General features: G+C 67.1%; 1 protein-coding gene across 1 annotated transcript in view; it reads right to left on the bottom strand.

The window, feature by feature from the left end:
• The window catches only part of LOC119712007 (Ig-like V-type domain-containing protein FAM187A), a 7,693-nt gene extending 2,017 nt beyond the window's left edge, over positions 1–5,676 (bottom strand). The window contains exons 1-2 of the mRNA XM_038162807.1: positions 4,901–5,676; positions 7–107 (exon numbers count right to left, since the gene is read on the bottom strand). Coding sequence (XP_038018735.1) covers positions 7–107; positions 4,901–5,461 — 662 coding nt within the window. The 5' untranslated portion in view covers positions 5,462–5,676. The remainder of the gene's footprint in view (positions 1–6; positions 108–4,900) is intronic.
• Positions 5,677–11,749: the final 6,073 nt, after the last annotated feature.

The raw sequence follows: 11,749 nt of genomic DNA, 5'->3' as shown, positions 1-11,749 counted from the left end.
TCCAGCTTGATGAAGACCTCGTCCCCCGCGTCCAGGTGCAGGATGACGCTGTTGCTGGCGTAGTCGTAGTTCTGGTCGGCGTCCTGCGCGATGGCGCTGGCCCGGACCTGCCCAGGGGACACCGCGGGACCGGCTCAGAGCACGCCTCGGCCCGCGGATCCCACGGGACGCGCCGGGTCCCGCCTCACGCGCATCAGATCCACCCGCCCCGGGGCAGCGTGGGGCGCCCCGGATCCCCCGCCGTGGGTGAGCGGGTCCCGGGTGGAGGCGGCTCCGCCGAGCGCCGCCCAGAGCCCCCCCGACCCCGCGGGCACCCACACGGGAGCGCGGCTCTGGGTTTGACGGGGGACCGTGGCACAGACGTGTGACTGCGGCTCTGGGTTCAGGTGCAGGGCTACAGCCCAGACACAGGACCCCACTGTGATACAGAACCGCAGCTCTGACACGGACCCCAAACCCAGGTTTGGACACGGGACCGTGGGTCAGACATGGCACCACAGCTCTGACACGGACCCCAAACCCAGGTTTGGACACGGGACCGTGGGTCAGACATGGCACCACAGCTCTGACACGGACCCCAAACCCAGGTTTGGACACGGGACCGTGGGTCAGACACGGCACCACAGCTCCACATGGGACCGCGGCTCTGGCACAGGACCCTGACTGCGGATTGGATGCAGGACCCCGTCTCTGGGTTTGGATCCAGGGCCACGCCTGGGACACAGCACCCCATCTGCCAGGCCAGCCCCAACCCAAACCACCGAACCCTGCATCCCGCAGCGCTTCCCGGGAGCTGCACGGGGACCGTGAGCGTGCGGCGAGGGCTGAACTCACATCCCCCGTGACACGGACCCGCACCCACTGCGGGGCAGGATGCTCCCCCCCAGAAAGGTTTCCTGGGCGCCGGCAGAGCCCGAGGAGCCGTCACCGCCGGGAGAAGCGGTTCCGCGGCTGGAGCCCGCTGCCGCTGCAGAATTCTTTGGGTAATCAAATCTCCGCCGGCGCCTCGCGGGGAGATCGCGGCGCTGGGTGACAGTGACAAGGCGGCTGCTGAAATCCCAAGTGAAATGCAGAAGCGCTGCGCCGGGAGAAGGTGCCGCTAATTACAACCGACGAGAATCGGCTCTTAATTGGCTCGCGCGGGGCGGGCGGGCACCGGCGAGCGGCTGCGGTGTCCCGGAGCGGTGCGAGAAGGACGGCTGTCCCCACGCAGTCCTGTCCTTTGCTCCCAGGACAGGAGTCCCGGGGGACCACTCCGCACCTCCCCGAGCCCATCGGCAGCCTGCGATGCTGGGGTGGGACGCTGTAAACTCTGGAACCTACAGACGGCCAGGCTGGTGATCCCGCAGGATTTGCCCACGCAGCCGCGTCCCTCACGCCACCAGCAACACTCACCCTGTTAAAAGTCACCCTGTGTCTACCCTGCCACCGCGAGGGTCCCCATTCCCGGCGGGAATGTCAGTCCCAGCGCCCCAGGCTCCAGGGGACGCTGCCTCTCCCGGGCAGTCCTGCTGCGGAACACGAGCGAGGGAAGATGCCGTGAGGGCGAGAGCCAGGAAAAGCCATTTGACGCCGGGCTCCCACCACCGTCCCCCCGCCACAGCTGGAGCTGCCCGGTGCCATCCGTCTTCCCTCGTTAAGGAGCCGCCTCATCACGGCGCGCCCGCCAGCCCTCGCTAACCGGGGAAGATAAATGGCAGCGCTGGGCCCGGGCTGAGCCGCTCCAGGCACCGCAGTGGCACAGGAGGGGGGCTGCCACCACGGCCTCACCCCCTCGTCCTGTTCTGTGCCTCAGTTTCCCCATGGCACAGCCGGGAGCTGGGAGTTATGGGGGTGGCATGGCCCCAGCCTGGGCTCTGCCGCAGCCGCTCTCCCTGACCCCAGTGACAAGGCTGGGGGTGTCCCCGTGCTGGGGACACTCTGAAGTGGTCCCCAAGGTGGCTACACCCAGGAGCTTTCAGGCAGCCAGGGGACAGCGGGGTGCTGCCATGTGCAGTGACACTTGGGGCCTCGGGGACGCCACGTTCCCCACATGCCACCACGGCCCAGCACCCCGAGGTGTCTTTTGAGACCCCAAACGCAGTGGCAGGTGCTCCTCAGGATCCTCGGGCACAGCTCTGGGTGCCCTCCCAGCACCCTTGGGCACAGCGGGGGTGCCCCCCCTCAGACCTCCCTGGGCACAGCAGCAGGTGCCCCCCAGGGCCCTTGGGTGCATCAGCAGATGCCCCCCCCCGACCCCCAGACAGGGCAGTGGGTGCCCCCAGGACCCCCCAGCATGTCCTTGTGTACCCTTGGGGACTGTCCCCAACAGTGCCCTGGGGCTGTGACCCTCCCTGAGCTGGGGATGGCCTTCTACAGCAGGGGGACCCCAAAACCACCAGTACCAGCCCTGTCCGTCCGTCCGTCCGTCCATCCATCCATCCATCAATCAATCAATCAATCAATCCCTCCGTCCGTCCCCCTCCCGCTGTCCTTGCCTCAGCTACAGGCTAATATAAATAATAATTAATGCTAATTAACCACCAGCAGCAGCTCCCCTGGCTCTCATTAACTCCAGCCCCGACCCAACGGTGATGGGCAGCCCCCAAACCGGCAGCACCGAGGTGATTTTGGGGGGCCAGAGGGGGGCCCCCCAAGTTCTGACTTGCCCTGAATACGCCAGGATCGACCTTTGTCTGCTGGCAACCCCACACCATGCCAGGGTCGGGGGATTTTTGACAGCAACCCCCTAAATAACCCCATTTTTTAATTATTTGGGCCATTGAGGGGGATCTTCTTTATAGATATCGATGCAGCGATGCCTTGTTAGTAATTAACAAGCAGTTAATTAAGTTGTATCGCCCGCCCGAGCGCAGCTCCTCTTCACAAGGGGCTCCAGAGCTTCTGGAAATTCATCCAGGAATGTTGATGCCCAGCAGAGCTAGGGGGGTAGGAAGGTTTGGGGTGGTCCCCAAAAAGATTTTTGGGGGAGGCCAAAGGGTTGAGGTGAGTTTTTGGGGCGCTCGGTCCGGAGTTACACGGATGCTGCTTGGGAGAAAGAGCCAGAAGTGCCAAGCGGCGCTGGCACCCCCCAAAATTTAAGGCTGGAGGGCGGGGGAGGACAAAAATAATCTCAAGAAAAGGAAACGTGAACTGTTTGGATGGAGAAAAGCTGCGAGCGGCTCCCGCTGTGCTCCCGCTCGGGAGGGCTCGGGAGGGGTGAGGCGCGGGGGCCGTGACAAGGCTCCCGCTCCTGCCTCGCCCCGCGGCTGTTTCTGGGGTGATAACTCAGTTTCGGGTTTATTTGGGGTCCCGCATCCTCGGGACAAGGATGCATGGCGCGTTGTGGTGCCGGAGGAAACGCTGGGAAACGCGAGCAGAGTGGATGGATCCCGCGGGAATGCCGGCTGCGGTGACATCCAGGGGAGCTGAGCTCGGGTGGCAGCCCTGGGGGCAAAGCCACATCTCGTCCCTCGAGTCGTGGCCGGGAGGGGGACACGGCGTGGGAAAGGGGCACCCGAAAAGCGTGTGGATGGCGAGGCTCAGTCCCGGCATTGGGGGTGGCAGCGGGATAAGGTCGTGGGGATGCAGGAGAGGGGAGGGGAAGGATGGAGCCACCCTGGGGGTCCGTGTCCCCCGCGGGGTCCCCACGCAGCCCGTCTCTCCTGACCCAGCAGCAGCGGCAGAGCCGGCTCCGGGCTGGGGGTGCAGGCCCCCAAAAGCGGGGCAGGCACTGCCCCCCTCGAGGCCACCGCTGACACTGTCCCTGCCGAGGAGCCCTGTCCCCGCGGGGACAATGGCTCGGGCGGGGGGTGGCACCCCGGGGACGCTGTGGGGGTGTCCCAAGGCACCACAAGACATCACAAGGCACCCAAGGAACATCTCCGCGGCCAAGGAAAGAGCTGAGGGAACCCCTGGGGACACGTCAGGGTGGATGGTGACTGTCCCCAGCACTGGGAGAGGGGACAGGGCACACAGGGCAGCGGTTGGGAACGGGAGGAGGAGGAGGATGGGGCACCCCAGGGGTGCACCCGGAGCTCTGCACTGTCCCTGGGAGAGGGACAGGGCACCCCAGGGGTGCACCCGGAGCCCTGCACTGTCTCTGGGAGAAGGACAAGGCACGCCAGGGCTGCTCCTTCAGGGCGGGGAGCAGGATGGAGCACCCCGGGGACACAACCAGAGCCCGTCACTGTCACTGGGAGAAGGATGGAGCATCCTGGGGATGCAGCTCCAGAGATGGGAGCAGGACAGAGCCCCTCGGGGGTGCACCCCGAGTCCATCATGTCACTGTGAGTAGAACAGGGCACCCTGGGGTTACACCTCCGTGCCCAGGAGAAGGATGTGGCACCCTGGAAACGCACCCAAATCCCATCATTGTCACTGAGAGAGGGACAGAACATCCTGGGGGTACATCCCTGGGGGGAGGAGAAGGACAGCATTCTGGGGGTGCACACAGAGCCCATCCTCACCACTGGGAGAAGGATCAAACACCCCAGGGGTGCGTGCCACATGCCAATGTCTGGGAGCAGGATGTGGCGTGCCAGGGATGAACCCAGAGCCCATCACTGCCACGGGGAGAAGGATGTGACACCCTGGGGAAGCACCCAGAGCCCGTGATCAGCACTGGGAGAAGGATGTGGCACCCTGGGGATGCATCCCTGGGGCCAGGGGAAGGATGGAGCACCCAGGAGTCCGGGAAAAGGACGGGGCCCCTGGGGAAGCACCCGCGGTCCATCATCAGCACAAAGAGGATGTGGCACCCTGGGGGTGCGCTCCTGGGGCCAGGAGAAGGATGGAACACCCACAGGGCGCGTCGCTGAGGCCAGGAGAAGGACGGGGAAGCACCCATAGCCCTTCTCCCGTGCTTGGGGACAGCCGAGCTCCCGGTCCCGCGGAGGGAGCCGGGATGGGCAGCCCTTACCTGCCCGTTTTTGCAGAGGTCGGCCCACATGCTGGTGCCGTCGCCGCCGCGCATGAGGACGTGGTAGGTGAAGAAGTAGGTGCCGGGGATGGCGCAGGTGAACTTGCCCGAGGCGGCGTCGTAGCTGTTGCCCAGGTTGGTGACCACGTCGTCGAACTTGAGCACCTCGTAGCCCTCGTGGGGGTTCTTGAGGCCGGCGTAGAAGGCGACCCGCGGCACCGTGCTGTAGGTGGCCGCGCTCACCGCGCCCGTAGCCCCCGGTCCCGGTAATCCCGGGGGTCCCGGTCTTCCTGCTTCACCCCGCGCCCCCACCGGCCCCGGCGGTCCCGGTTCTCCGGGCGGTCCCGGCGGTCCCGGTTTCCCCGGTCTCCCCGGTTTGCCTTGGGGACCCTGCACCAGGGTGGAGGGCGGCGGGAGGGGGCCGCGCTCGGCCGGTTGCGGGGGGGCGGCGGGGCCGTAGGGCTCGCAGACCATCCGGCAGGTGCCCAGCATCTCGTACCGGCCGTCGGTACCGGCGGAGCTCACCAGCACCGGGATGAGCACCACCAGCACCAGAACCATCACCACCCCCGCCGCGGCCGCCAGCAAAGTTTTCCGGCCCAGGCTGAGCCGCCGCCCGGCCGGGGCGCGCTGGCGCCCGGGGGAGGGAATGGTGCCGGCGGGGGGGAGCAGGGCGGCGGCGGCGGGGGGGCTCGGGCTGGCGGCGGCTCCGCTGCGCTCCGCTGGCTCCGGTGCGCCCCGCGCCGCTCGGGCCACGCCCACCCCGCCGGGCCACGCCCCTCCCGCCGCCGGACACGCCCCCCGGTCCCGCCCACCCATCCCGGACGCGCCTCCGTCGGTGTTAACCACGCCCACCCGTGACATCCCCCTCTCCGAGGGAGGGAAACTGAGGCAGGGAGGTGGGATCGGCCCCGGCTGCCCCACTGACCCCTCTCCTCCAAGTGCGCGGGGTCCCTCTGTGACCCGGCCCCGCGTGTCACCCGAGCCACGACCTGTCCCCACCCCAGACCCCGAGCACTCCGAGCGTCCCCGCGGAGATGGGGACACCCCTGGAACCCGTCACCTGCGTCCCCACAGAAGAACACCCACGAGGGATGGTCCCCAGGGCCCGCCCCTACTCCCTGCCTCAGTTTCCCCTCCCACGAGGGACCGCGCTTTGGGACAGCCCAGGTGACACCCACGTGGCCAAGCATCCGTGGCGGTCAGCCGTGGGCCCGTGGGAGATGTCGCCGCTGGTGGCAAAGGCCACAGTGACAACGGGGCGCCCGCAGGTGCCACCGCCGGCGTGGCCGGGCGGCGCGAAAGAGCCGCGCCCGGGGCCGAGCACCGGCGGGCTCATGACATGGGGACACGCGGCTGCGCCCGCTCCGTCGCCTGCCATCTCCATCAGCCTCGGCGGGGACAGCAGGACGCGATGGCAAGTGACAGGCGCCGCCAGCGCCGGGGGTGAGCGAAGGACGCGGGGATGGGGGAGGGCGACCCGGACACACAGGCAGAGAGCGGCCCGGGGCCGCTCCCGGTGCCGTCCGCCACAGCGGTTCGGTGACAACACCGAGGTGGCATCAACCTCAGTGCCACCTGTGAGGTCCATAGGGTCATCATCCCCCCTGCCCCCAAAAAAGACCCTGGGGGTGCATCCCCTCATCCCCCTCACGCCTGTGCAATGGTGCCAAACCCCAGGGGACACACGGGGGACAAGCCCCAGCCCCGCCCCAAAGGAGGGGGAACCAAGGGGACTTTTGACAGCCATCGATCGCCCCCGCATGTCCCCCTGCTCCCGCAGAGGCTTTAATCAGCGAGCAGAAATCAATTAGCTACCTTTAAGGAGGCAATTATTCCTGGGGTCTTTACAAGGCTGGGGAGGGGGAGTGTATTTTGGGGTGGGGGTGCTGCCAGCACTGTATTCCCCCCTCAAAGTTTGTTTCCATTATGTCACCAGCTGTTTCCCTGCGTCTTTTCTCCATCATTTTTGTCACCCCCCTCTCCACACCCCCCTATTCCTCGTTATCTTTCTGTTTTAACAAGCGCCTAAAAATACGCCTGGCGAGGTCACGGGCTGCGTGAGTCACCAGCAGCGTGGGGACGGGGTGGCCCGGGTGGGCAGGGGCTCTGCGTGGGGACAGGGTGGCCTTGGTGGGGACACAGAGGGAGGACAGGCACGCCCTGGCCGCATCAGGGCACTCGTCTCACCTGGAGGCTCAGGGGACATCCCTGGTACTGGCTGCTGCATCCTCATGGTGGGGACACAGCCCCAGGTCACCTTGCTGCCACAGGACATTGGGTCCCCTTGGCATAGCCACCACCCCAGGCCACGGCATCACTCTGGGCCACCCTGTCCCCATGGCAAGGCCACCACCCTCGGCCACCATGTCCCTAAGCTGTGGCCCGAGAGGCGGGTGCAGAGCCAGGACAGCCTGTGGGACAGCAGCACTGTATGGGGGCTACAACACCCCAGGTGACACTGGCTGGAACCCTTGAGGTGCTCCCTGTCCCCAAGCCCTGCATGGGGAGGGGGTGCAGGGCAGGCCCTCAAACCAGCTCCACCCACCTGGGCACAGGGAATGGATCGGCAGAGCTCCGGGTGGCCACTTTTGGGAGGGCGGGAGGCGGGAAAGGGACAAAGGCAGGCGGTGGCGGCAGCAGTGGCTGCTGTGGTTGTGGTGGCAGCGATGGCAGCAGTGATTGCAGTGACAGCAGTGACTGCAGTGGTAGTGGTGGTGGCCGCAGTGGCTGTGGTGGCAGCGGTGGCAGCAGTGCTCGTGGCTGCTGCAATGGTGGCTGCAGCGGTGACAACAGTGCCTGTTACAGCTGCGGTGGTTGCGGTGGTGGCTGCAGTGATGGTGGTGGCAGTAACAGTTGAGGTGGCTGCAGGGCTGTGGTGGCAGCGGTGGCTGTGGTGGCAGCAGTGACAGCGGTGGCTGCAGCTGTTGCGGCGGTGGCTGCGGCTCCGCTCGACGCCCGCCGCTCCTCTGCAAAGGTTAAGCAAACAGCAGCTCCCGCGGAATCGATGCCGGCCGAGCCCTCGGCTGTTTGCTTTGGCAACGCGGCGCGGGGGCGGATGGGCCATGCTGGGGACGCCGGCAGCGGGGACGGGGACAATCAATGCTCCAGGGGCGCCGCTTTGGCCGGGGGTGGCTGTGCCCGCCACCTCCCGCTCGCTGTGGAACTCATGGAGGAGGATTTGGGGAAGGGCAAGGGTGGCCGGGCCTGGGCAGGGGGCTCGTTGGGCCGGCGCTGTGCCGTGCCTCAGTTTCCCCTCCTGGCATTGTGGCAGATGCTGCCCATAGGACCACGCTTGGCCAGGGGGACCGGGACATTGTGCCCCCCTCCGTGGCTCAGCCCACGTGGCTCAGCTGGAATCAAGACAGAGCTGGACACTACCAACGAGCCCAGTGTCGGCCCACGGTGACGAGCCCGGGGAGGGAGTGGCTGTGTGCAGGAGTTTGGATGCTGTCCCCAAATTCCAACTGTGTCCTCAGGATGGGCTCTGGAAGGGCCACGGGACAGGGACATTCAGCTGTGAGCAGGGAGGGCCAGCTGTCTGCTGGCCTTGAAGGCCAAGTGAGGCTGGTTGGTGAGCCGCTGGTTGGTGGCCAGCTGGCTTACTGGCAGTGAGCGGGCTCGTGGGACACCCAGCTGGCTGGATGGAGGGGCGATGGCTGGGGTGGGCTGGCTGGATGGAGGGGCGATGGCTGGGGTGGGCTGGCTTTGGCTGGTGGGGTGGTTGCCTGGCTGGCCAGTTGGCCAGATGGCTGATTGCCTGGCTGGCCAGTTGGCCACCATCAGGTTGCCCGTCCAGCTGCCCGTCTGCTTGCCTGGCTAGCTGAGCAGGAGGCTGGTGGCCAGCCAGCGGATCCAGGGGCTGGCTAGCGGGCCGGCCCCGGGGCCAGCGCCATCCCGGCATGTCCCAGCCCAGCACCCGGCACCGTCCCTTGCCCAGCGGGGGGAGCCCGGCCGCAGGCAGGGGGAGGGCAAGGTGTGTGTGGCGCATCCCCCGTCCCTGTCCCCGTCACGCTGCCTCTCATTACGGACACGGCGGGGCCCGTCACCCTCCCACCGCGCGGCAATTAAGGGCTGCCAACACCGGCAGTTAATTAGCGCCGGTGGTGAGTGCTGGGAGGCGACGGCCGCACGGCTGGCGGAGGGGACGGGCTCGGGGACGTGTCCCCCAGGGTGACGTGGGGCGGGAGCAGCCGGGATTTGGGCTGCTGGCACCAGCTGTGCTGTCGCGGGGGTGCCCCACGGCCGCTGGGGGCGGGGTGTGACACGGAGGGGCGCGCAGTGACAAGTGGGTGCCAGCGATGGGGTGTGCAGGGGTGGCACCAGGGAGGGTCCTGCACGGTGACGGTATGTGGCGCCCCAGGCTGTGCAGTGACGGTGACAGTGGGTGACACCCCGTGGGCCATGCAGTGACAGTGACACTGGACCATACACTGTGGGCCGGCGGTGACGGTGACAGGGGGTGACACCCCGTGGGCCACGCAGTGACATAGCATTGTGTGACAGCCCCAGCACCAGGCACTGACGGTGACTCTGTGTGACAATCCACGGGAGCTGCAGTGACACTGCGTGGCACCCGGCGGCCCCGCAGTGACAGTGACACCCTGTGCACTGCGCGGTGACAGTGACACCATGTGACACTCCAGGGAGCAACAGTGAAGCTGTGCAACACCGCAGGGCTGCGCAGCAGCTCCGTGTGACACGAGTGGGGCTGTGCAGCCACGGTGACACTATGTGCCACCCCAGGGAGGTGTGCAGCGACACTGACACTGTGCCACACCCCGGAGGCTGTGCAGTGACAGTGACACCTGTGACGACAGACGCCATGCAGTGACACTGGTGACACCAGTGCCATGCAATGACACCACACTCACCCAACCCCGCCTGTTCACCCTTGTGGGTATTGAGGCGCCCCCCCAGTTCACACCTGGGGACACGCCCCATGGGGGGACATCACCCTGTACCTGCAGCTTCGTGGGGGGACATCGGACCCCACCCCCTGGCCCAGCGGGTGTCCCATGGAGGATGCTCCAAGGAAGGGGGGCTCCAGGAACGGGGTACGCCAGGGAAGGGGTGCTCTGAGGAAGGGGTTACCCCAGGGAGGGGGTGCTCTGCGAAGGGGGTGCTCCAGGGATGGAGCTCCAAGAAAGGGAGGTTGCAGGAATGGGGAAGGGGATGCTCCGAGGAAGGGGTGCAGAGGAGAGGGGGTGCCCCAGGAAGGGGGTGCACTGGGGAAGGCAGGGCTCCAGGTGGGGCCGCTCCGGTTCGGAAGGGACTGCAGGAGCAGAGGTGCGGCAGGAGGAGGGTCCGACTGTCACGAGCCCCCGCCAGCCGCAGCAGAATCGATCCGGCCGCCAATTTGCACAGTCAAATATTTGGCTTCGCGGCGCGGGGCCGGCTCTGCTCGAGCCGCCCCGGTGGGCGCGGGCCCGCGGTGACGGTGGCGGCTGCTCCGCGATCGATGGCGGGACGTGCGGCGAGCTGGGGCGGCCTCAACGCGCGGGGCCGGGGCTGTGCCCGGGCTGGGGCCGAGGTGCAGCACCCGCGATCCTCCATCAGCACCCAGGATCCTCCATCGGCACCCAGGATCCTCCATCGGCACCCGCGATCCTCCATTGGCACCCAGGATCCTCCATCGGCACCCGCGATCCTCCATCAGCACCCAGGATCCTCCATCGGCACCCGCGATCCTCCATCGGCACCCAGGATCCTCCATCGGCACCCAGGATCCTCCATCGGCACCCAGGATCCTCCATCAGCACCCAGGATCCTCCATCGGCACCCAGGATCCTCCATCGGCACCCAGGATCCTCCATCGGCACCCACGGGCTTTGGGAGCCCATGTGGAGCCCGCTCGGGGGGCACAGCCAGGGTGTCCTCCGGGCCCCCTCCATGGCCACTGATGGCCGCTACCACCCGGTCCAGGAGGCTGAGCCATCTGTCACTGGCAGGGGATGGCCGAGGCCACTGCCACGGCCACAGGTGGCCATGGGCTTGTCCCCGAGGGGGTTTGGCTGGGGTGTGGGATGGGCAGGAGTGGGACTGCTGGTGCTGAGGCAATCCCGGGCAGCACCCACGGGTGGGCACCGCACAGCTCCCACGGACACAACTCCATAGCCAAGCTCCAGAGCCCTTTCCCCGTGGGTGCCAACGCCTGGGCCCGCAGCCCACGCAGGGGGTCAGCCCCCAGCTCAGCCCAGGGCCCCCGCAGCAGGCTCCCCCGGCCGTGGGCAGCCCTGTGCCTCACCATGCCCCTGGATCCGCTCGCTTTCCCGGCTCCGCTAAACTCGTTAGCGGCGGGCGAACGTCAGCCGGGCGGGAGCGAAGCGCCAAATGCGATTACGCCCCGTCTCGCTCCATCCTTCCACCCCGGGCCCCATTTATCGCGGAGGCGGGCGGGAGGGAGGCGGAACCGGCTCTTATCTCGGCCGAGAAATCCCGCTCCGGCCCTGATTTATGGCTGCCTGCCAGGGACTCCGGCGGCACTGCACAATTACGGAGCATTTAGAGCACGGAGGGGTCAGAGCTCGGGTACGGCTGGAAGAGTCGGGGTGGCCAGGTGGGCGCTCCAGCTCACGGAGGCTCCCTGGAGCTGCACAGGGACCACCAGGTCCCTCCAGGTGAGTGAGACACGGGAGCTGCGGGTGCACACTGGGGCTCAGGGGAGGACGAAGGTGGAAGGGTGCCTGGCCCAAAAAAGGGGCACATGCTGGCTGGGGACACCCTGAGAAGGTCCCTGTGCCTAAAGGATGGCACAGGGAACAGGCAGGACATTGCCTCACAGGCCCAAGGCCAGGCATGAGGGTGGGAACATCCTGGAGCATGCCAGGGATCACCATGTGCAGGGAG

The sequence above is a fragment of the Motacilla alba genome, chromosome 27 (genome assembly GCF_015832195.1).
Source record: "Motacilla alba alba isolate MOTALB_02 chromosome 27, Motacilla_alba_V1.0_pri, whole genome shotgun sequence".
NCBI classification, from domain to species: Eukaryota; Metazoa; Chordata; class Aves; order Passeriformes; family Motacillidae; genus Motacilla; species Motacilla alba.
Note: the sequence above shows the minus strand (reverse complement) of the source record. Positions and strands in the feature narration are given on the sequence as shown.